Genomic DNA, 22,228 nt, shown 5'->3' with positions numbered 1-22,228 from the left:
GAAAGTTCTTAGCCCTACAGCGTCCGACACCTAGAAACTGATCTATTTGAACGGTTAGTTCTTCAATTCACAAACAGGAGAAAGATCCCATGTGCTGTTTAGAAAAACAGAGATGGAGGGCTGTTTCCACCCAGTCTCAAGCTTCCTTTCCTCCTCTCATTCTCTGGGGGCCGGACAAGGGCAGTCGGCCATAGTCACTGTGTGCTGTCAGCTCAAGTTCAACAGCAGTGAATCATAAAAAAGTCGCTGTAAATTAAGTCATGCCCGTGTGAGGTTTTCTGCGTGTAAGCGGAGGACTTACGTTTATTTACTTACCCACTTTTTCAAAGGTAATTTAAATGTAGAAACATATTTCCTTTTACTTTTGGAGTAAAAGGCCAACCTTTACATGTGACGTGACTATGAGGAAACTGATTTGCACAAACCTCTTGTACAAATGAACTGAATACTGTAGTTTACAGACGTTGTTGGGTGAGCCAAGGGCCCTGAGGACGCAAGTTTGTAGTGGCTGTGGGGGCCCGCTCCCTGCTGTCACTGCATCACAGTAACAAAAGGATACACTTGCTTCGCATAAAAATAGTGATAAAAACACAGAGACATTTTTTCCACTTATTTATTACATTTGGACCTTTAAGAAACATATACCATTAGATATCCCACTATTCAATAAAAATCTATTCTAGTTTTTGGGAAGCATATGTGTCACAAACTATCTTGCTTCTAGTCTCCAAGATTTTACTAAGAGTTTATCAAAAAGGTAGGCTCTGATCTATGGGATCCTGAGCCTTGAGGTTTTGAGTTTTGATTATTGTAGAACAATTTCACATGGACGAACTGAATTCCCAGCTGTTTTCCTCCTGGAACGGGCTCATCATTTTGAAGTTGTCTAGTCCACTGCAAGAATATTCAATTCCTTAAGCTTTGTGACCTATTCTGTCTTTGGAAAACTTGGTAAAAAAGTAATTTTCTTTTTCTGTACAGTAAGGATGAATTTATCAGAACACACCCAATATGAATTATAACAAAAAGGAGTATACATAATGTGTATGTGCCATGTTCATTTTAATGACTACTTCATAAGCTGGTAACTACTCGAACAATGGAGACTATTTCTGGATCAATACGATCCAAGCTTAGTTGTAGTCAATCCTTAACACACCTCTTGGTATCCGACACTGATTAAAAATAAAAAAGGGTAAATGAACAAATATATACTCATACATGATTACGTTTTCAAGAAACTACTCTTTGTGGAAGTATACAGGAAAGGGGACTTTCGGGAAGCTGTTGATGGGGACTGGGAGGTTTAAAGCTATGGCTTTGGTAAGCATCCCAGTGAGCTGTAGGAAGGCATTTGGAAGAGTAAATTGTGCAGCATCAAAGGCTAACTCTCTAAAAGAGGTGGGCGTTTTCTCGATTAATTTAAATTCTGAGGCTTTCAGGAGTTGAGGGCTAGAAATAAGACCCAAAGAAAAGAACCATCTTCACAAAGGCTTAAGAAAGGGGACTGTGCCATTTGGCTTGTGATGCTAAATGGTCCAAAAGCCTTTGGTGGTGCGATATGGACAAGAAAAATATTAATACACAAACCACATAACACCATTAAAACTCAAAAAACATCTTTTTTTTTCATTTAAAAAAGTATTTAGAACACATAAAACAAGGCAACATTTATTCTTTCTTCTCGTCTTCCGGCGCGGGGTCTGCGGGTGGCTCCTCCACTGTGGCACTGTTGCTCTCTGAGCCGGTGTTACTGTCACTGGTCCCCTCCTCAGCCATACTGTCCACCCCCTCCTGCCCGCTCTCCTTGTCCTCAGGAGTAGATGTGCCTTCTTCACCATTCTGTTGGCTTTCCGTTGCTTCTTCAAGGTGTGTCTCCTCTGTAATCACACACGTGTCACTGTCAGTTCCAAGACACAAGTTGATTCTTCTAATTACGTGGACTGTCTCGAGCTATGCTGTCCCTCACCAGAGCCCACGCGCCGCGTGTGACATTAAGCACCGGGACGAGCCAGCGTGACTGAGGAAATGTTAGCACCTTGGAAACAATTCATGAATTGGTCTGAAGATCTACTTCTTAGCTGTAAATTTACAAAAGCTAAATACAGATCAAGTATTTCTGATGAATATTCAGCTTCTAAATTTAGATGTGCTAACAGGTATAAAACACACACCAGATTTGGAAGACTTAGTATGAAAAAAATGTAAAAAATTAATACTTAAAAATGCTGATTACATGTTGAGATATTGTTTAAGATATACTGGGTTAAATAAATAAATATGTTACTAATACTAATTCATTTGTTCTGCTTTACTTAAAAAATGTTAGAAAATTTACAATTACACAGTGACCTGCATTTTATTTCTATTGGACAATGCTGTTCTGTGCTTTGGATTTAATTAGTGAGAAAGCAGGTATGGAAATGATATAAGGGTGATATTTTAGGTACTTTGTTAAATGTCATGCTGGGTTGTTTTCTGTAAGAAATTAAGAGCATGAGGTTTTTGCTCTAATAGTCTCAATTTTGTTTTTTCCTTCAGCTAAAAGGATAAAATCTGGGTAAAGACCCATAGGCATGCTCTACTCATAAATGAGAGAACAGTGGCAAAGGACAGAGTGTTCTGTCTAGTTGCAAAATGAGCAAAGAATCATACTCCATACCCTAATTCTCAAGCTCCTGCTTTAACCACAAAAATGTACTTATGCTCCAAATTTAAGATAAAAAATATGTTCACACAAAACAGAAAAAGGGTCAGATAACGAAACTTAAAATCTGACTATGTGGAATGCTAATCTGCTGAATTAAATTTTGTAGTAACATCTGGTAAAGCGATCTATATTCCATTAAATGTCTTCCTGATGTCAAATCACAAGTCAGTTGAATGCCAAGTACGACTACTGTCCCTCCCCCTTCTTGCAGTGATGGTCCAGGGAGCCTTTGGCTGTATTTCCCATAACACTTTTAACTTACTCCTGTTTACACAGGGCACTGGGCAGGGTCAAAATAGTGCCAGAAGGTGAGGTGATCTCAAAATTTCAAGTAATCAATTTAATCGGTATTTTATGAAAGTTTTACATGTTACTCTGTGCCTTGAGGAATGCTTTTAGTCAGGAAAATCAGTATGCTTAGAAGTAAGAACTTCTCTTGGATGGGGTCAACAAACCTTTTCCGTAAAGACTAGATAGTAAATATTCTGGGTTTTGTGGGCCAGGCGTCTCTGCAATGACTCAACTACACTGTGGGAGCCCCGGAGCCGCCACAGATCATACGTAAACACACAGGTAAGGCTGTGTTCCAACAAAACTTTATTTACGAAAACAGGTGGCAGGACAGGATTTGGCCTGCAGGTTTTACTTGCCCAACCCTGTCCTAGGACACCAAAGATGCGTGATCCTAAAAGCAACAACCACATACTACGTTTTAGCAATAAAGGTCAAAACACTTAGTGCCAATACCACGTCAAAACCAATACTGAGTGATTTTATGTACATTTCCTTATTTGTCCTCCGAAACTCACTCTCAGAGGCCGGTACTAGAGTACCTACAAGTGAGGAAACAGATTAAATAATTTATCCAGTCACATGCTAGCAAGTGGTGAGAAAGAGTATTAGAGCCAGATGTGCCTGACTCCACGGCCAGTATCCTCTACCATTCCTAGCACTATACTTTCTATGCCTAACCTGGAAAATGACATGACTCAATCTGGACAATAACCAAGACCTCAAATAGCCACACTAAGGACCAATGCCCCACTGCTGTTTTGTAGGGACATCAACATGTTATGTGCATCTACTACAGAGGTTAGGATTTGGGAGGAAACGTGCAGATCACACAGAGACTCGCCCCTGACACTGACTTTGTGGTCAACGGGCAGGTTACCTGTCTCCATCGGGATGCTCTCGTCGTCCTTCTTCTCCTCGCTCTTACTAGCAGCTTGCTCTTCCTCAGGAACCATGCTGCTCTGACTGCGTTCAGCTTGCTCTGCTGCTTCTTTCTCTCTTTCCTCCTGCCGTTTTCGAGCCTGTTCCTCTGCCTGTGCAATTTCAGCGGCAATTTTTTCCATGTCCACTTCGACTTTCAAACCGCACAACTAGTAGTCAGAAAGGAAGGAGACTCTCTTAGTAACGTTCTTTTCCTATGATCTCTGAACCAGAGAAATTATTTCAAAAGTGGGTTTTCTTGGCTATGAACTATGTACATATATGTGGGAGGGAAAAAACAACGTGGTTCTAGGTCTTCTCTGAAACTCCTGTGTCTACGGGAAAAGCCAGTTGCTCTGGTAGCCCCGTAACAGCAAGCGCTGCGGAATGGGTGGTGAGGCGATGCTGAAAGCACTGGGTTTATACAGAAGGCTTCCTGGGCCTATTTCAAGCTACCAAACACAAGATTTACTTGTTTTAATACAAAGTGTATACTATAAGCTACATTTAATGAATAAATCTCAAAAAAATGGAAACAACTCATGACTGCATGAGTTTAAAACACCCGGGGATTCTAGGGTCTACAGGCCTAGTACATGTGTGGAGACTACCGGGTATCTTTTTTTTTTTTTTTTTTTAAGATTCAATTTATTTATTTGACAGAGAGACAGCGAGAGAGGGAACGCAAGCAGGGGGAGTGGGAGAGGGAGAAGCAGGCTTCCCGCTGAGCAGGGAGCCTGATGCGGGGCCCGATCCCAGGACCCTGGGATCATGACCCGAGCCGAAGGCAGACGCTTAATGACTCAGCCACCCAGGCGCCCCACTATATGATATCTTAAACCTATTGAAATTTTGCCAGAAAATGGAAATAATTTCATAAAGCAAAGACCTTACCATTAGAGCAAAGTTCACCCTGTTTCAAAGTGAACAACATTCAATAAAAACACTATTTTGGAGAAAGGAATGAGAAAAAAGTAACAGTCATGGTGATAAAAAGTACAGTGAACACATTAAATTGATACCCTTTTAAGTTCATTGTTAAATGAATCTGTGCTTTCCAGGAATTTCCTCTTCTTTTCCTGGTGTCGCTCCTCTATTTGAAGAAGTTCAGCTTCTAGTTTTCGCTGAAAGACATATGATCAGGCTTTAGTATTACTGAATTATTTTCTTGAAAGCAAATGTCAAACAGAAAGTATGTCTCATTTTTTAATGGTCCATGCTTTCTCACAGCATGACAAAGGTTCTGAATTTTTAAATTAAATCATTTATTGCACAATGTGTCTAGCTAAGATTTTAAAAACATAAAATGCAGCATAGAGGAGTAACTACAATTAACAACTGTATGTTAAAGAATACTGTTTCAGGCCTGAGCAATTTCTTCAGAAAAAAATATTTAGTTAAGCAGTAAAGGTTGAGAAGAGGTCTTAAAATTCTTAATGCACAAACTTTACATCACAAGAATCTGTATTACAGTTTTAATGACAAACTTATTAAATCTCTGGGAAACCTCCACTTCTTCAAGCCTCTTCCCTGAATCAGGAACAGGTTAGACTGAACACAGAAATATTTAGCTTGAACACTGATGCATGGTAGAGAATCATGCCACTGGGGCTCCGTGACATAGGCCTAATTTATTATAACAAATGCTTTGTGACTTTACCTGATGAACCATTAAGGACTGGACCTGTCGTTTGAGGACCTGCATTCTAGCTGTTGTGACAACTGAACGGACGTCTGGCACCACACTCTCACTAAGGATTTCACTGATGAGGCGGTGGTTTCTCTGGAAACGGGCGGTGGCTGTATGCTTCATTGAGAAGCCATCATCATAATCTGGAATAAACAAGATGTCTGGAAATGAAGTCACCAGTAACCATAAACAGGAGAGACTAACAATATTAACACCTAAACACCAAGGAGCCGTGGCCCTCACTGGTCTAACAAGGGGGCCCTTTCCAGCGAGGAGTCTGCTTCTCCCTCTGTCCCCCCCCCCATGCTCTCTCTAATAAATAAATAAATAAAATCTTTAAAACAAAAACAAACCCAAGAGGGTCTTAAGGGCATCATGGGAGCACTGGGGCAGTTGCTTGATAAAAACCACGGGGAGGACATAATGTGTTCATTGGCGAGGGTAGTGGTTATTCTCATGAAATCTTTAAGTGATGATATATGTCTGAGACGGACTTGGCTGAAACACAAATGAGATAAAACCATGTGTCTTCTGGTCTGGAAATCCATCAACGGGAAAGCTGCATGTTACAGCAAGACTGCAATGCTGCTGGACGGTTCACTCTCTTGGTAGTAATTTAAGGCATTTATACCTGATGACAACATAGGAATTGGGCAGTGTCTTTGTCACTGTATTACTTTAATACCAAAGTAATGAAAATGCCGACTACAGAGAAAACATCATCTCTAGCAATACTGTGTCCCAGACCACCATATACATTTTATTTGATTAAAAAAAACCATTAAAGCCCTAAGCTAGTTTTATAGGAAAAGAATGTATACCAAATTTTACTTTTAATTTTTGTCAATCTATACACGTACATAGTTGTCAGTGTGTAAAGATATTATGTTGTTTTCATTCACTCAAGTTCATACACATATAGCATGGATCTGGTTTAAATATTTTTTTTGAATAGCTATGCAACAGTGTTTCCTTAATCTCCACCTTTGCTCTATTACCTCCACAGTTTCGGACGTATCTGCTAACAATCCATACTATCATTTATTTAATATAGTTACTTAAATTAACTCACTTAAAAAAAAAAAAAAGCTTCCCCTTAAGCAATACACATTAAAATAAAAGTTCCTGAGTGGCTCAGGAACTGGGTGGCTCAGTTGGTTAAGCGTCTGCCTTCGGCTCGGGTCAAGATCCCGGGGTCCTGGGATCAATTCCCACATTGGGCTCCTTGCTCAGTGGGGGGTCTGCTTCTCCCTCTCCCTCTGCTCCTCCCCCCCCATTGGTGTTGTCTCTCGCTCTCTCTCTCAAATAAATAAAAAATCTTAAAAAAATAAAAATAAAAGTTCCTCTCCGAACCACCTAATCATCTTAGTGTCCCACCAGACGTGGAGGGACCACACTTTAGGAAACTTTGCCAGAGGCCCAAATTGTACTGCTATGTCCCGGTTTAGCACCTCCCTTATTATTTGGTAATTAAGTAGTTCCCAAAATGCTCATCATCAAAAACACCACAGCTACAAACTGTTGTGCAAATTATTTTTTGTCTCCTTTCAAGTAATTTCTTTAGGACATATACTTCTGAAATTAAAATTACTGGAATATAGGATACCATTAAAAAAAATTCTGCGACCTTCCTATTTCTTTAAGGAAGTTTTTCATATTCACACTTGAGATTATACATGGTATATTCATGTTACCTCTATCTAAACTATATATACTTTTTTGGTTTTTTGCTTTCTTCTTTCATTTATATGGCTCCAGTGTTGATCACTGGTAGGGGAAATCAAGTCTTGGCAATCTGGGCTTGTCTTCCCTTACACTTAAGAGTTGTCTGACTTTTTGGGGGTGGGCTTATATTTTCTAGTTATTTTCTAATTCACCAGTTCTTTACCTCATTCTCTAAAATGCCATTTAAAAAACCCTTCACTGTCTTGTGTGGAAACTGCATATGCCTTCTCTAGAATAGCAGCTGGTAGCTAGCTACTGCGCTCACAGGGGGCTGCCCTTCTCTTGGACTGATGCTCATCCCCACCTCGCTAATTTTCCTCTTTCTACTCAGTTCTGGGGCATAAAGTCCAGAAGTCACTCTTATCCTGGCATCTTCATTTTCACCTGTCCTTTCTTACTAGCAGCTTTAAGTTCCTATCTTAAACTTAAACGATGTAATGGGCCGAAGTCTGAGGAACAGAGAAGAGGATCTTCTTTTGAAGACTGTTGCTGAGTGAATCTCTAAAGTCCTGCTCAATGTTCACAATGTCACCTTTCACCTAAAGAAAACTTTAAATGCTTCTACTTGTGGCTTCCATGTTGCTAGTCTTTGTTTATACTGATCCCTCATCCTTCCAATTATTTGTAGATTGGATCTTCTTCTATTTGTTAGTTCTATATGTTTTTCTTGCATTAATCATCCAATTTGAGTAATTTTGGTCTGTGTCTGCTAGCGTGTCCTTAGCACTGCTGATTCTGTTTAACACTTGGTATGGTTTCTATTCCATATTCTATTCTGTTATTTACATTATTCCATTCTATATTTATGAGAATATTTGTCAATATCCCAGTCCATTCTTTTTAAAAGCATTTTTTTGCCTCTCCTTTTGGATGTATGTTTATTCATGTTTTTAGGTGGCATTATTGCTTCCTCTCTCCATTAAAGTTCTTACAAGCCTCCTCTTTGTTACCCCTACTCTGAAATGGGATCTTTAATTATTTTCTTGATGTTTTTGTTGCTTGTAGCTAGAGCTTCTAGCCTTTTCCACATCACAGCAGCACATGAGAAAATGTTACCTGTAAAGCAGGCGTGGTTCATGGAGGAGTATGCTCCCCGATGCAGGGGGCTAGCTCTGAGGTTCCTTGCAACTTCAGACCCTGCCTGGCTCTAGAGACCAGGCGTGTAATCTGCGTACCTGCAAACTAGTCGTGGATGCCAATCAGGAACCTCCCCTATTTGTATGTATGTATAAAGTGTGTATGTGTGCATCCTCATGTGTTATCACGAGCTACGTTGGATTTCTGAATTAACTGGAAAACAATTCCATAATGCTTCTACCCACTCATTAACTTTCTCCCTTAAGAACCTTTAATTCAGCAAGTTTAAGGAACCAATAGGAAAACAGGATGTAACTAGAAGGCATTTAGATTTTAAAAGTAGTTGAGGCAAAATTCTGATTGTGACTCAAAAACCTTTCCTGCATTCTGAGTATAAAGATTCTCATAAACAATAGTTTTTGCTATCTTCTGCACTAACAAGGATATATCGTTTTATATGGGAAATTCATATACAGATCTTAAGATAATTAATCAAAATATTAAAATGGCACTTAAATATGTTTTGTTTTCCATTTAGGATAGGAAATAAACTTAAAAGACTGATCGTACTTTAGTTCTCAGAGAACGCATTAAACAAAACCCCATTTTTTTTTTTTTTTTTTTACCGTCTGGATCTTCAGCAGGCTGAATGCTCATGTACGGTTCTCCTTTCTCCATGCGAGACTGTCTCTGTCGACTTTCTTCCTCTAAAGCAGCTTCTGCACGACTTTTTGCATTTATGTAAGCAAGGTATGCGGGGGAATTATGATAGGCCTTCATAGATTCATTGTACTCTATCTGAAATTCAAATGTTTTTCAGTTTTATAATTAACATATTGCAGGTTATACAAATACCTTTATCTCCTTTGAATATCAAAACATATAATTATCTTCTTTCTACAGACAAGGAATCTGAAGTGTAGAGAAGTTAAGTGACTTGAGCCAGCACACAGAGACAGTACAGCCTCAGCTGATGAGATCTTTTGTTTCTTTTATAAAAAACAAGCAAATGTTTATGCATTTTATATTGTCTCCATCCCACTGTGGTCCCCATTCTACCTTTTCTGCTTCGTATTCGTTTAAATATTCTTGTTTTTCTTCATCAGTGAGATCTCGCCACATGCCACCAATAATCTTGCCAATCTCCCACAACTTTAGGTCAGGGTTGGAAGCTTTTACTTGGTCCCAGACCTTAAAAAGGAAACATGAAATTTCAGTATGGATGTCTAAAAATATAGACCTTTAAAAATACTTTTTAATATACACATTTTTAAACATAAACAAAAGCAGAAGGAATAGTATCAAATCCCTATGTTCTCATCAGCCCACTGCAACAATTATCAATAGCTGGCCAATCTCATTTCCTCTGCTGATTAATCCATGGCAGATCTCAAGACATCTCCAATCAGTGTTGACAGTTAAGATGAGCTAACCCAATAACACAGTCTCTGTCTCTCTAAAAGTTCAGAGAATTTAGAAGGAAAGTGGTTAATCTGCATAACACAACAGACCATATCATCAAATACATGTATAGTAATTGTGACCCAAAATTTCTAAATAGTGGTGAAAATAGCTAAATGCTCTTGCTATTAATAAAGATACTGGCTCTATTTGTTACTTTAAGAGAACATAGGTTCATCACTAAACCAAACCACGAGGGAAAATTTAAGAAGTGTAAAGAAAATGAAAATTACCATAAGCTTACTGTGTAGAGATAACCACTGCCTTCTAGGCCTTTTTTTTTCTTCAGACTAACATACTGTTGCTATCGTTTCTATAAAAAATAAGATACTAATACATGTAGTCCTATGTGCCTTTTTTCACTTCACATTTTTCTCATGTCACTGAATTTCTCCAAAGGGCTATGTATCACTGTCTTATGGATTTAAACCATTTATTTAATCATGTTCCTCTTGCTGGATTTTAGTTCCAGAATTCTGAAATCAGAACTGAGTTCTTTAAAAACCGCAATTCCTTATCCTTTGCTCTGACTATGCACAGAAGTGCTGGCTAAGCCATTATGAAATCTGACGTAGAGCAAAGCAGCCAAGAGAGCAGTCCTTACTCCCTCCGGCCCCTGGCACCTACCTTTCTGCTGTACCTCATGTAGGGCATCAGCGGCTTATCTGGTGGCTTTGGGGGTTTTGGAATCGTAATACCAGAGGATGCCTACAAAAGAGTTAAATACATTCATTATTCAATTGCAAGTAGTTCACCAGCAAAATGAAAAGAGAGTCCCTTAAAAAATTCTAATGCGCCTTTCTTCTACTCGTCCATGGATACAAGATTCTTATATTTTCTCCACTGAAAATAGCTATCACTGCAAATTCAGAAACGTTCACATCAAAAGAAAATAAAGAAAATGACTTTAGGCACATAATCTTAAAATATTTTACTTAGCAGTTTTTTGATACTGCTTTGACAACCTGGCTGTAAGAACAAATAAAGTATTATGTAATAATCCATACATCGAAAATATATGGTTACATATCACATGTCTCACGTTTAGGACATAACCTAGCCCCCTTTTATTGTGCTTAATTTACCATTACACATACAGTCAACACTTGATTATCTGCCCGAGTTCGGGCTCCTTCAGCACTTACCACTCTCACACTGTCTGCGAGGGACCTTGTATCTACTTGCACTATTTCAGGAACGCACTGCGCCCCTACATAAACAACATCCCTACAAAAACTACCTTCTAGGTTCAAAACAGAAAACAAAAAACCTTATTACCTTTATCAGGACTAGAGATTTTATTTTTCTTAAGGCTCTAGGTCCGTATCTAGCGGCTTTCTATAAAGGAGATCAAAAAGTATAAACTAAAGTCATACCTTTTTTGTCCTTAGTCCTAATAATAATGTAGGAGTGAACAAGTTTACCAAGGACAGAGAAATGGCAGACACAGGGCCCAGTTAGATTATTTTTGAGGCCTTATATTGATTAAAAATTTCTGGTTTTGTGCGGAGAAAGAAAAATGAAAACAAAAGGAGGGAAGACTAAAAGTATTTTTTAAAAAGGTTAAAAAGAAAGTGGGATAGAGAGGGAAAAAAGGCAAAGAAAAAGATGAGAGACTGGTTCTTTCTATCGGCTAATATCTAGATAAGAGATACCAGATAGTGTCTAGTGGGCACCCCAGATAACTCCAATCCATGAGCGCCTACTTCTGAGCTTAGTTTCATCTGAACATATATGACTACATTTGATCAAGGACCCAGAATAAATTAATCATGGCTGAGTCACATTTATTTCCCCCCAATTTCTAGGAGACAATGGATATTGGTTCTTCTTGCCAGGCTAGGGGGAAGAAGTGCTGGCTTCACTCTATCAAAAGACAGGGACTGGCAAATCCTTATAAGGAGACTAAGAGATATTTTGTTCCCTTGCCCTTCAGTTGCTGCTGTGATAAAACCCTGGACAAACGCCTCCTTTCTGGGTTGGGACACCAATTATAACCTTATTTTTTATCCAAGGGCTCAGAGATTAGTGTGTCTGTCCCATTCCACTGCTTTCAAACAATGCTTCCTCCGCCTATGACGAGGGTCCTCCTCCATCCCTATGTACTTTCAGTAACACTGCTTCTTCATACATGAAATTGTTAGAAAGCGTATCACCTTTGAAACAGTATTTCCGCTCTTCTTTCCACTCCTCCCATACATTCATACCATACCTCATGCTGGTGCCCATGCAGACAGACCCTGTTTTGTTTTTTTTAGCCAGCACTGGGCAACGGAGTGAGACAAGCCACAAGGGACACTGTCAACAGCAATGGTATGAACAGCCAATGAGAGAAGATCTGTCTCAAGGTCCGCAGCTCCTTCAAGGAGGGTTAAGCTTACATCATCGTTCACAGCAAGATACACAAAGGCCTGGTTTTTCATATGTAAAGTTATTAGAAAGCATTTCCAACTTATATGCAACACAAACCTTCAGAATTCCATGAAGTGGGTTACAAATAAGTTGGAATTGTGCCAATAATTGAAGTTGGTCAATTACAATCACCACTAACAAATTTTCTTTAAAGAGATAAAGAACTCTAAAATGTCTATGTTTAAATATATTGAATTAAAATACTTTATTTATTTATTTATTTTTAAAGATTTTATTTATTTATCTGACAGAAAGAGAGACAGGGAGAACAGGAACACAAGCAGGGGGAGTGGGAGAGGGAGAAGCAGGCTTCCCGTTGAGCAGGGAGCCTGATGTGGGGCTCGATCCCAGGACCCTGGGATCATGACCTGAGCCGAAGGCAGACGCTTAACGACTGAGCCACCCAGGCACCCCTGAATTAAAACACTTTAAAAACAAATCATAGTAATATATGCTGACTACTTTTCAAAGAACCACATTTGATAACATTAATGGATTTGCTTATTCCTCCTTCTTTCTTCCAAAGGAAAGTACCCAAATTGTCTACATATTGAGGCTATATTTTCATTATTTGAATGAAACGAGGCTATATTTCATTGACTAGTCAATTTATAAATACAAACAAAATAAAACCCAAAACAATAACCACAAAGTTAAATTCTAGCTGGTTTTCAGGACACTAAAGATTTATAATCACTAAACATCCCCAATTTATTTACCATCTCAGCAGACATCTTTCTACAATGTCTTAAACATTACTCCTTACAAAAAAAAAAAAAAAAAAAAGGCTGTTTGCACTGAAAACAATTTAACCTTATTTTGATAAGAGTCCATCAGAAACAACCCCTGCTTCCTCTACTCCTCTGGCTTGAGGAATGAGAGCTGCTGGTCCCTTTACTAAATGGCCCAGTGGTTATGCCTTTGGAGGGAATGTTCCCTTTCTTAGCAGTTTCTTTCCTTGTTTCTATCAGGAAAGCTACCGCTAGCAGCAATTGTCCCTCTTTATAATTTTCTGCTTCTAACTGGCAATGAGTTGGAGGGAACGTAAGTAACTATGCTTAGCTAAGTTAAAACTGTGCTTATACAAGAGTAATTCCTGGGAATCACCTATGAATAAAGATCATGATTTTGTGAAATTTATTTTGGCCACTCAAAAGATACTGTTCTTGTTTCTTCTAATTTTCCGCTTTCTCTGGTAGAGTTTTCTTCTAGAATGGAATTTCCATTACAGCACAGAAATAAGCCATTTTTAACGTTTTGTCTCAAACTCTTTTCACACCTGTACTTAAGAAAATGTTAACCGCCATCGGAAAGGACTGACTAGGAATGAATTCCATCTCATAGCTATCGCAGGCACTCCAAAAGATTTCGCCACGCTGTATAAAGTCTCAAAACTATTCAAGTGTACTGGAGTCATGACGGAAACCAGATGTTCTATAGAGCCTACTGGAAGCTACTTGATAGGGTGTCACAGACCCACTCTTTCAAATCACTGACTTAAGGCTATTTATAAACCATAATACGAAATAGGAGCCAAAAGGAAAAAAAAAGGTAACACATCATTGGGGTCATCTTAAAATAAAACACTTTTATAATGGTCAAAATCATATCCATTAAGTCCTAACAAAGCTCAAGTTAGATATATAAAAAAAAGTTGTGTAAAACTTTAGGGCATAACTAATTTTCTTAAGACAGCAAATTCAGTGACCTAAAAGTTGAAGGAGCTGGGATTAAGAGGCTAAAAGCCTTCAGTTTCTAGGCCCCTTCAGGTTAAGTCTAGACAGCAGTTTGATTACACCTCAATCTGGGGCTGAGAGGACAATAATACCAAGAAAACCACCACAAAGAACCAAAACACCAAATTTTCCATGCCCAACAACCCTCCTGTACTAATCTACCCCGAAGCTAGTGCCCGCTCCAAATGCTGGGTTCGAACATTCCCAGGAGAGAATGAGGACAAAAAGATAATTGACTCTGGCCCTGAGACAGTGGGTGACCTTTCCTTTTCCTATTGAATGATTTCTCTCTATTAACAGAGAATTCCCACAGATACATCCAAGTTAGGAACAAAATGCTTATACAAACTGAAATACAAATGATTCTAATAATACAGTTATCACCATTTCCATTCCATTAATGTAGATAATCAAGAGCTGACTGTATAGAGCTATTAAAATATAATCATTCTCTTGTTCACTCCTCATGAATAATTTTCTGCATTAACATGAATGATCCAAAATTGATTCTGCTCCTTGTTTAAATTAAAATATTCTTTATCATTGGATAACCTTGCCACCCATTATACTTGTGAAACACATTTAGGCCAGGGAAAAACACGTACCGATGTACATAGAAATTGTATGCATTGTGAAATGCATACATACACACACTTTGTCAAAATTCTTTTCAGATACCATGAAATATGCATGGCACATAAAACTTGATATGCTTATGAAATACAAATTATGCAGAAACAATGAAAAATTTAGACAAACAAAACCTATCAAGCTAAGCAGTATGCTTACCAAGATAGACATATAGTTTGATAGTTACAAGCTTTTTGCTCTAGCTTGACTACAGGGTGAGAGGGCTCTTTTGAAGTCACATTAATTATTTATGAATTATTTATGAATATAGCAAACAAAAACCAAGTATTAAAAAGTTTACAGCCATTCTGGGTTGTATAAATTCTCACCAATGCCACATTCCAATGTATGTTAGGTATTTGGCTTTTGGATTTATTTTTATTTATTTCTGGTAAATCATTTTTACATTTATTTCTTTGCTACTTACGCTTCCTTGAATACACTTTAAGATGATTCTAAAATAAAATCTGAAGTATATCACCCAATTTTGGGTATCTTAGGTTGATCATTTAAATGAAACATCCTCAGTTTCAGAAATCATACCCCTTGTCTATAGATTATAAATGCACTTTTAGTTGTAGGTATCTAGTTTGGCATGTCAAATTAATTTCATTCAACTTGCATTCTGCAATTCTTTGAAGTTACATTAAACCTTTTTTCTTTTTAACTGGAGAGAAATGAATCTCAGAAAGTCAACTATTAAATCCAAAAGACAAATAATTATGTGTAGCAGTTCAAACTGGTAGGCCAGCCGAAAAAAGCCCAGGTCCGTAAGCCGGGCTTTTATTAAGAAACTGAGTTCTTGAGCCTGATGCCAATTACCTTAAATGAAAGATACTCTTTATCTCAAAAAGGGTATTTTAACCATAAGAAATTCTAGGTTTATCTACATATAGTATAAGCAGTAAGTGCCCAGGGCTTTAGCTCTACCAACCACCAAACAGAATGGATTCTTCTTTTCTTCTACATACATATCCAGATCTCACTCTTTTTTTTTTCCAGTGTAAGATCGTACAACGAATGTTTAAAATAGTCAAAAAGCCAGGTTAAAAAAATTTTTTTTAAAATGGCTGTGCTGATGATTCAAAAGGACCTAACTCTGGAGGCATTTCTGGTCAAATCCAGTTGTTTGCCGGATGCTGTAATAGTTGATTCTCCTACCGTGACCCGGCTGTTGGTGCCCGGGTTCCCTCCCAGCCTGTAGTTGTTGTAGGCGAGATGACTGTATGGATTGTATCCCACAAACCCTGGTGTGCTGGGCATTTGCTGATGGAAACAAATGAGACAAAAACACGAATGAGAAATGAGCTCAAACGAGGAAAACACAGAAATGAAAAATGATCTGCATATGGCATGCAAAAGCAACCTGAATTTAAACAAGCAATGATGTGTTGTAATTGTTCTTTTTCTTTCATTGAGAAACCAGTCTGCAAGTGGTTTGTTTTTTTTTTTTTTTCTTTCTTCCCTTTCTTTCTCTTTGCAGGGGGCCAGGCGTGTTTGTTGTCAGTGTGAGTGTCTGTGCTTGTTTTTTCAGAATAAGCAATGCACTGAGTGTCTCAAACACTCTGGATTACTTTATGGTCAATAATATGATATAACAACTTAGCAATAGATGTCTGAGATAGGAAGGCCTGAAATGTGATAAACTAGAAGTCTGAAACACTTTACATGCAAAACAAAACGTGATTTACTTGACAGTTATGTAGATGCCGCCAATGTATTTATCTATTAAAAACAAAAACAAGAAATGGACCGTTTTCAGAGACAATTTTAAATCATTCTATATAATGTGAGAAATGAAAAGATCCTCAAATCAGGAAGCCAGAGTTGTCAGTAGAAAAGAACATATGTGGGATTCAATGGGTGTCACATACATGATTTCAAAACAAAGACTTGTAAGAAATGCATGGATTTCATTTGGGGGTGCTATCTGATCTTTTAAACCCAGTCACTCTTTTTTTTAGGCTTTCTCTTCCATCTCTTCTTTGATCCATCGTCCATAGGTCAATCATGAACACTTTCTGCATTTAGTTTTAATGTGAACTACTTTTCTAGTTGACAGATTTGAACTTTCTTTTTCCATCTAGTTTCTTGATAGCTCTGACCCTTTCAAAACACAACTGCTCATTGCAGCAATGGAATTTTTGGGTTTCGTGAATTATGTGTTGATGTAATCACAAATGGGCTCTTATATAGCAGTGCCCTCAGGGTTAATACAATGACATCCAATGTTCATGAGAATCAAGGTATAATGCATAAAAAGGATGTAGCAAAGAGAAACCAAAAGTAGGGTATTTTACCTAATGAAACTCAATCAAAACAACTAATTTAATTTTAACATGCAATTAACAGTATTAGTCCTCAATTGTAGAATGTAAAATATACTTAACACATCCCAACCAAGCTGTGGCTGTTATAAACACAATTTTCTAAAACATGCCGCTGCACATATCCTTAGTGTCCAAAAGAAAGATATTCAAGCAGATATTACATTTGAAACTCTTTAGGAGAAGAGAATTGATCAATTCTAGTCTGTATAGTTATAAAAGACGCAAATTAGGCATATTTAAGTAGGCAAAACACAGATGAAGTATCAAAGGCACAAGAGAAGTGTGTATTACTTGGAGTGGTACATCTGGGTGGTGGTGGTGGTGGTGGTGGTGGTGGTGGTGGTGGTGGTGGTGGTGATGGTAGAAGTAATGGAAAAAAAAAAAAAAGGAAGGAGGATAATTCATTTAATATCCATTCTGTTGGCTGTCCTAATCCCTAGTCTTCTGTATTTTATGTGTCAATGTGAAATTACAATAGTACAGAAATAGGATTAAAGAAAGGCCAAAAAAAAAAAAAAATCCCTCTCTAGATCTGAGAAGTCATAAGGGGGACACTTGGTTTTTGAGCTATTTTTATTATCCCCAAAAATCAAGTCTGTCTTCTAGAGATTATACACTGTCAGAGGCAGTATGTACGTCAAAATGACATCTTCAAAGGTTGCATAAAGGATGAGCATCACTGTTCAGCATTATGAGGCAATAATGTAAGAAAATTAAGGGAATAAAAAAAAAATCAAAACTAAAACATTACAATTGTACCATTTCCAAAACTGAAGTACATGGTTAGCTCTCTGAGGTCAGGAATCTCAACTGTTCAATTCCACCTGTAACCACTAGCAGAGTGCCAAGGAGATGGTCGTAAGAGATGTTCTTTGATTTAAGAAAGAAAACAAACCAAACACAGGACTTTAAGATCTACGGGAAGTAACTTTGAAAACTGTATATTACATAAATTGAAATGAGAACATGAGATACAGTATCTCTTCTAAGAAGTATCTTACTAAGGAGAAACCAACTGTTGATAAACAGAACTAAAACATACATCTGAGGGTTAGTAAGTAAGAGCAGTCATCTAGTGGAGAAAAAAATTACACAAGGACCTAATTAGTAGGCTAGCCTGCAATTTCGGGGATAAGGGGTCAGGAAGGAGGGCTAACAGCTGTTAAAGAACTGCTTTTGTAAGCTATGGTCAATGTTAACAGTGTTTTTTTTTTTTTAAGACAAAAAAACAACAAAACAACAAGGAATCCGTTTCAGTAAGGCCTGAACAGTTCCTGTTATATCTGTTTTGTGGATTGGACGATTATTTTACATGCTGTCCAAGCTGGGCCAGAACTTGCTGGGTGGAAAACCTGGTTCACAAGTATTATTTAGAAACTTGGAAACATATTCAATAGGCAGGATCTGACCCACAGATAATGAAATCCTTACTTAAACAGCTTGAAAAATAAAAATTTACGAGTGTTATTATAGAACTGGAAGCTTTATTGTTTGATTTAGTATGAAAGTTATATATAAACAAGGACAGAAAAGTGTAACCAGTTGAAGGTTAGGTTTAAAAATAATAACATGCCAGAATGAGCATTCACTCAATATCAACTTTTAAGACTGGATAGAGATTATCTAGAAAGAGGTGTTAAACTTATCATTTATTTCCCATTAAAAAAAAGAACTGAGCATAGGAGGTTGGAATTTCAGCAATATGTTTCTTTAAATGTTGGGGGTGGTTCAAGGTAAGATGCAAAGAGTTATTTTATTTAGTAGGAAGTGCTGTTTTTTGGCTGAATTTTTCATCCTGTTGCTGTGATGATTGAGTGACTGTCACTGGAAGACATCTGGGTTTTTGTATCAAGGCCAGACTTGGCTATTACATTAACAAGAAAATTAAAACTTACTGTTGCAGGAGCTGGGGTGGGAGGTGGGGCATAAGATGGTCTTTCTGTTTGAAAGAAAATAAATAACTTCTTGTAAACAACTGAGATATAATACTATGCAACAAAACTACCAATGGTCCTGTTTTGAAGAAAAAAAAATGAGAGTATTTTGGAATTCCCATTTGCTAGGGCATTAGTCTCTTATTAATAGATAAATATAAAAAATGAAACTTACTTGACATTTTGGAAGATTAAGTTCTCAGTTCCTTAAGAATGAATCTGAGACACTAAAATAAAAAAAAGAAAAAAAAAGAAAAAAAAAAGAGAATCAAAACTCAGCAAGCATAAGAGATGTTTTCCTAAAGAATAGGGTAGTTTAATTGGTATTTCTTAGTAAAATTACACTATCTTCTAGTAATCATATCCTTTGCATATTTTACTAAATCCTATAGGTCACTTGGTTCATCAGAATTAAACAACTAAAACAAATTACTGGGGATATTAAAAGTAATATTAGACGTGTACTTTCAAGTTTTTTCTTGCCACCTCCTGCATGGAAAACATTTTGCTAATGCCATGTAAACATTTAATCAAACTGATAAAAATATAATGACTGAGCATAGAATGTGATGTATTATCAGGGCCCACCCCAAAGGCGCCTACCACATACTAACAGCTCACTGATCAACAGCAGCTCTACCTTCCTCTTACAATAACAACTTCTATTAAAACAAGGCAGCATTTTATTTCTGGAGGCAGTGCAAAAGGTAACTGGTTGATAATGAGCTTTACATTCTCTCATAGTGGTAAACAGCTTTATATCTCCTGGGAATAACTTTTGAGCATCTACCTGAAAAACTTATTAACCCTTCACAGCCCATTTCAAAATATATCTCCTCAATGGAGATTTCGTGATAAATTACTTGGGGAGAACAAATTGCTTCCTCCTCTGTACTCCTATCCAATTCACATTAATCTATAATATTGTTCATTATATTGTATTATACCTGTTAATATGGCTAAACTGTAGAACAGAGGCCATCTCATTCATTATTGTAGTCCCAGCACCTAGCTCAATTCTTACATTTTGTCTTAGTATTACCAGCTCGGAACAAGAACATAAAAGGCGTCAGCTTGTTTCTTACATCAATATACATCACACACAATGCGTACAAAGAGACAAACATTTTAGAAAAAGAGCAAATAACTTCTATGACTACTGGAGTACTTTCATCAAACATTATGTGAAACAAGCATGATGCTTTTGCTTCTATTCTACATTTTAAGGGAATTCCCTGGAGCATAAGGAATCAGAGGACTGTGTGGGAAGAAGTATTTTTTCAATGGCCCAAACTGGGTCTCTCCCTTTCCGTAAGGAAGGGGCAGAAACCATGCACTCTGGTGCAGATCTCCTTCCTGCTCACATATGGGGGGGGAGGGGGGGTGGCTGTCAACAAGTAGGCCTCGCTGTGGGGAGCCCTGATAATAATTGCCAAAGCTCCCTGGTACATCACACTTTATTGTTAATACTTTAAAATTACTGCTCCCGTCTGCTACGATAAATTCTAAGAGTGGGCTAGTACGTTTGTCTGCCACTGGGTCCACCCCTGGAGCCTGGCATAAAATACTAGGTATTCGTTGAACACTTTATACGGGGGCAGGCTTATCACTTATCTCGGTTCATGGTCACAACTACCCTACGAGATATGTACTGATACCCTACTTTACACATGAAAAATGGGAGCCTCGGCGAGTTTAAGTAACTTGTCTAAAGCCACACAGCCAGAAGTGCCAGAGCTGGGTTTCAAACCCAGGCCAAACTGTTTCAGAGCTTTCGCTCTCTACTCGAAGCCACACCGTGAGTCCTCGGTCGCTGCCGAACCAAGGGGAAGCCACCTTCCTGGGGGGATGCACCACGGGCTTGGCTTGCCCCAAGGGCTTCCCCTGAGGTCGTTTCCTTTAGGTTGTTGCGGAGAAGGCACTTCACTAACAACTCCACTGAAGAGGGGAATGCATAGGTGCCTTGACCAATTTCGCGGGGTTGGTGGAAGGGGCAAATCTTGCCGCCGGGGAGGGGCCCCAGAGGGGACTCCCTCCCGAACCCCGCTCCGCTAGGCCTCAAGGAGGCCGCAACCGGCCCCCAGCTCCGGGCCCACGGCCCAGCCTGAACCCCAGCAGCCCCCGGGAACTCGAGGTCCAGCCAGGCCGGGACACCGCCACTCGCCACCCTCCCGACCCGCTCGGGCCCAGTCGGAAGCACTCACCCGCGGGCAGAAAAAGCGCCCGCAGCTCCGGCCTCGTTTCCCTTTGTCCCGCGCACGCCCCGCCCCTCGCGTCCGGAGCGTCCGCACTCGCACTTTCCACACTCTTCTTAATTGCTCGCCAGGCCTCACCGGGCTCTTTTTAAAAAATAAACCTCCAGGTGAGGACGCGATGATGCTTCGTCCGGTCAGGGATTTTTTTCAGGCCCCATACGATCTTCAAACCCCCCCCGATCGTGGGCCCTCTCCAGGCCGGGCGCCGATTCGTCACGGCGAAGGGGGCGGAGGGGCCCGGCGGCGGGAGAGGCCCGGTCGGCCTCCGCGCGGGGCCGGAGCGGCGGCAGGTGGCGCGGCGGGAGGCGCTGGCCTCGGCTTCCACACGCGGGGCCGGGAGACGGCGGGGTGTCTCCGCGTAGAGAGGCCCGGAACCACCGCGGCCGCGCCAGCCAGGCTCCCGCCGCGCCCGCGGGTGGTGGTGGTGGTGGTGGTGGTGGTTTTTCCGGGTTCTTCTTGCTCTTTCTCTCGGAGCAAGAGTATATACTTCAGCAAGCTGAGGGTGGAGGCGAGGACGGCTGGGTTCGCGGAGTTTCCCTTCCCACGCGCGCCTCGCGGGGCTTCCGGCCTTAACGGCCAGGCATTAAACCTTGACCAAAAGCAACACGGACCTTTCCAGTTTTTCCAAGCACGCGTGTGGTGTAATTGCCAGGTTTCTGAGCCGGGGCCCAGAGATGCAAATCCTCTCGGCCAAGGTTGTGCGCCTTTGCAGCGCGAGGGGTGCCACTGGTCTCTGCCCAGCGCTGCCTTGGCTCATCCCCACTTTCAGCTTAAGCTCATCTGTCCTTCCGGATCCTGCTCAGATTCTCACTGTGGTGACCTCCTGGAACTCCCCCCCCCCCCCCCGCCCCCCATAGTCCTTCCTCTGAGCTCCCACGGTTCTTTGGTAAACTTTATTGTACCCTATACCCGATCCATTGTATCGGACTGCGTTTGTCATCTCCAACGCATTACGTGGGCCTTGAAAGCAAAGGTTCAGTTATCTGCATTGATCATCTTTCTATTGCCAGTCCCTGCTTAGGGCTTGATTCATTGCTAGATGCTCAGTAAATGTGT

General features: G+C 39.6%; 1 protein-coding gene across 3 annotated transcripts; it reads right to left on the bottom strand.

Moving 5' to 3' along the window:
- Positions 1-599: 599 nt before the first annotated feature.
- SMARCE1 (SWI/SNF related, matrix associated, actin dependent regulator of chromatin, subfamily e, member 1) lies at positions 600-21,426 on the bottom strand. 3 transcript variants are annotated; one of them, XM_032428908.1, is made up of 11 exons: positions 21,122-21,426; positions 19,093-19,144; positions 18,879-18,922; positions 15,815-15,919; positions 10,503-10,583; positions 9,474-9,605; positions 9,041-9,212; positions 5,583-5,755; positions 4,945-5,046; positions 3,882-4,092; positions 600-1,880 (listed from the first exon to the last, which is right to left on the bottom strand). In XM_032428908.1, exons 2-11 carry the CDS (start codon positions 19,097-19,099, stop codon positions 1,672-1,674), a joined length of 1,236 nt encoding a protein of 411 aa, XP_032284799.1. In that variant the 5' UTR covers positions 19,100-19,144; positions 21,122-21,426; the 3' UTR covers positions 600-1,671. The 3 variants fall into 3 exon arrangements, with proteins under 3 accessions (XP_032284799.1, XP_032284800.1, XP_032284801.1); XM_032428909.1 differs by lacking the exon at positions 15,815-15,919; XM_032428910.1 differs by lacking the exons at positions 15,815-15,919; positions 18,879-18,922 and having other exon boundaries at positions 21,122-21,425.
- Between the last annotated feature and the right edge of the window lie 802 nt (positions 21,427-22,228).

The sequence above is a fragment of the Phoca vitulina genome, unplaced genomic scaffold (assembly GCF_004348235.1).
Source record: "Phoca vitulina isolate PV1807 unplaced genomic scaffold, GSC_HSeal_1.0 scaffold40, whole genome shotgun sequence".
NCBI lineage: Eukaryota > Metazoa > Chordata > Mammalia > Carnivora > Phocidae > Phoca > Phoca vitulina.
Note: the sequence above shows the minus strand (reverse complement) of the source record. Positions and strands in the feature narration are given on the sequence as shown.

Bases quoted from the DNA above. Each gene is read 5' to 3' on its own strand.
- SMARCE1 (XM_032428908.1), bottom strand. The intron at 15,920-18,878 runs GTAAGTTTTAAT...TGTTTCCATCAG, and splicing joins CCACCCCAGCTCCTGCAACA to CAAATGCCCAGCACACCAGG. The intron at 5,756-9,040 runs GTAAAAAAAAAA...TGTTTATTCCAG, and splicing joins GCCTGCTGAAGATCCAGACG to ATTATGATGATGGCTTCTCA.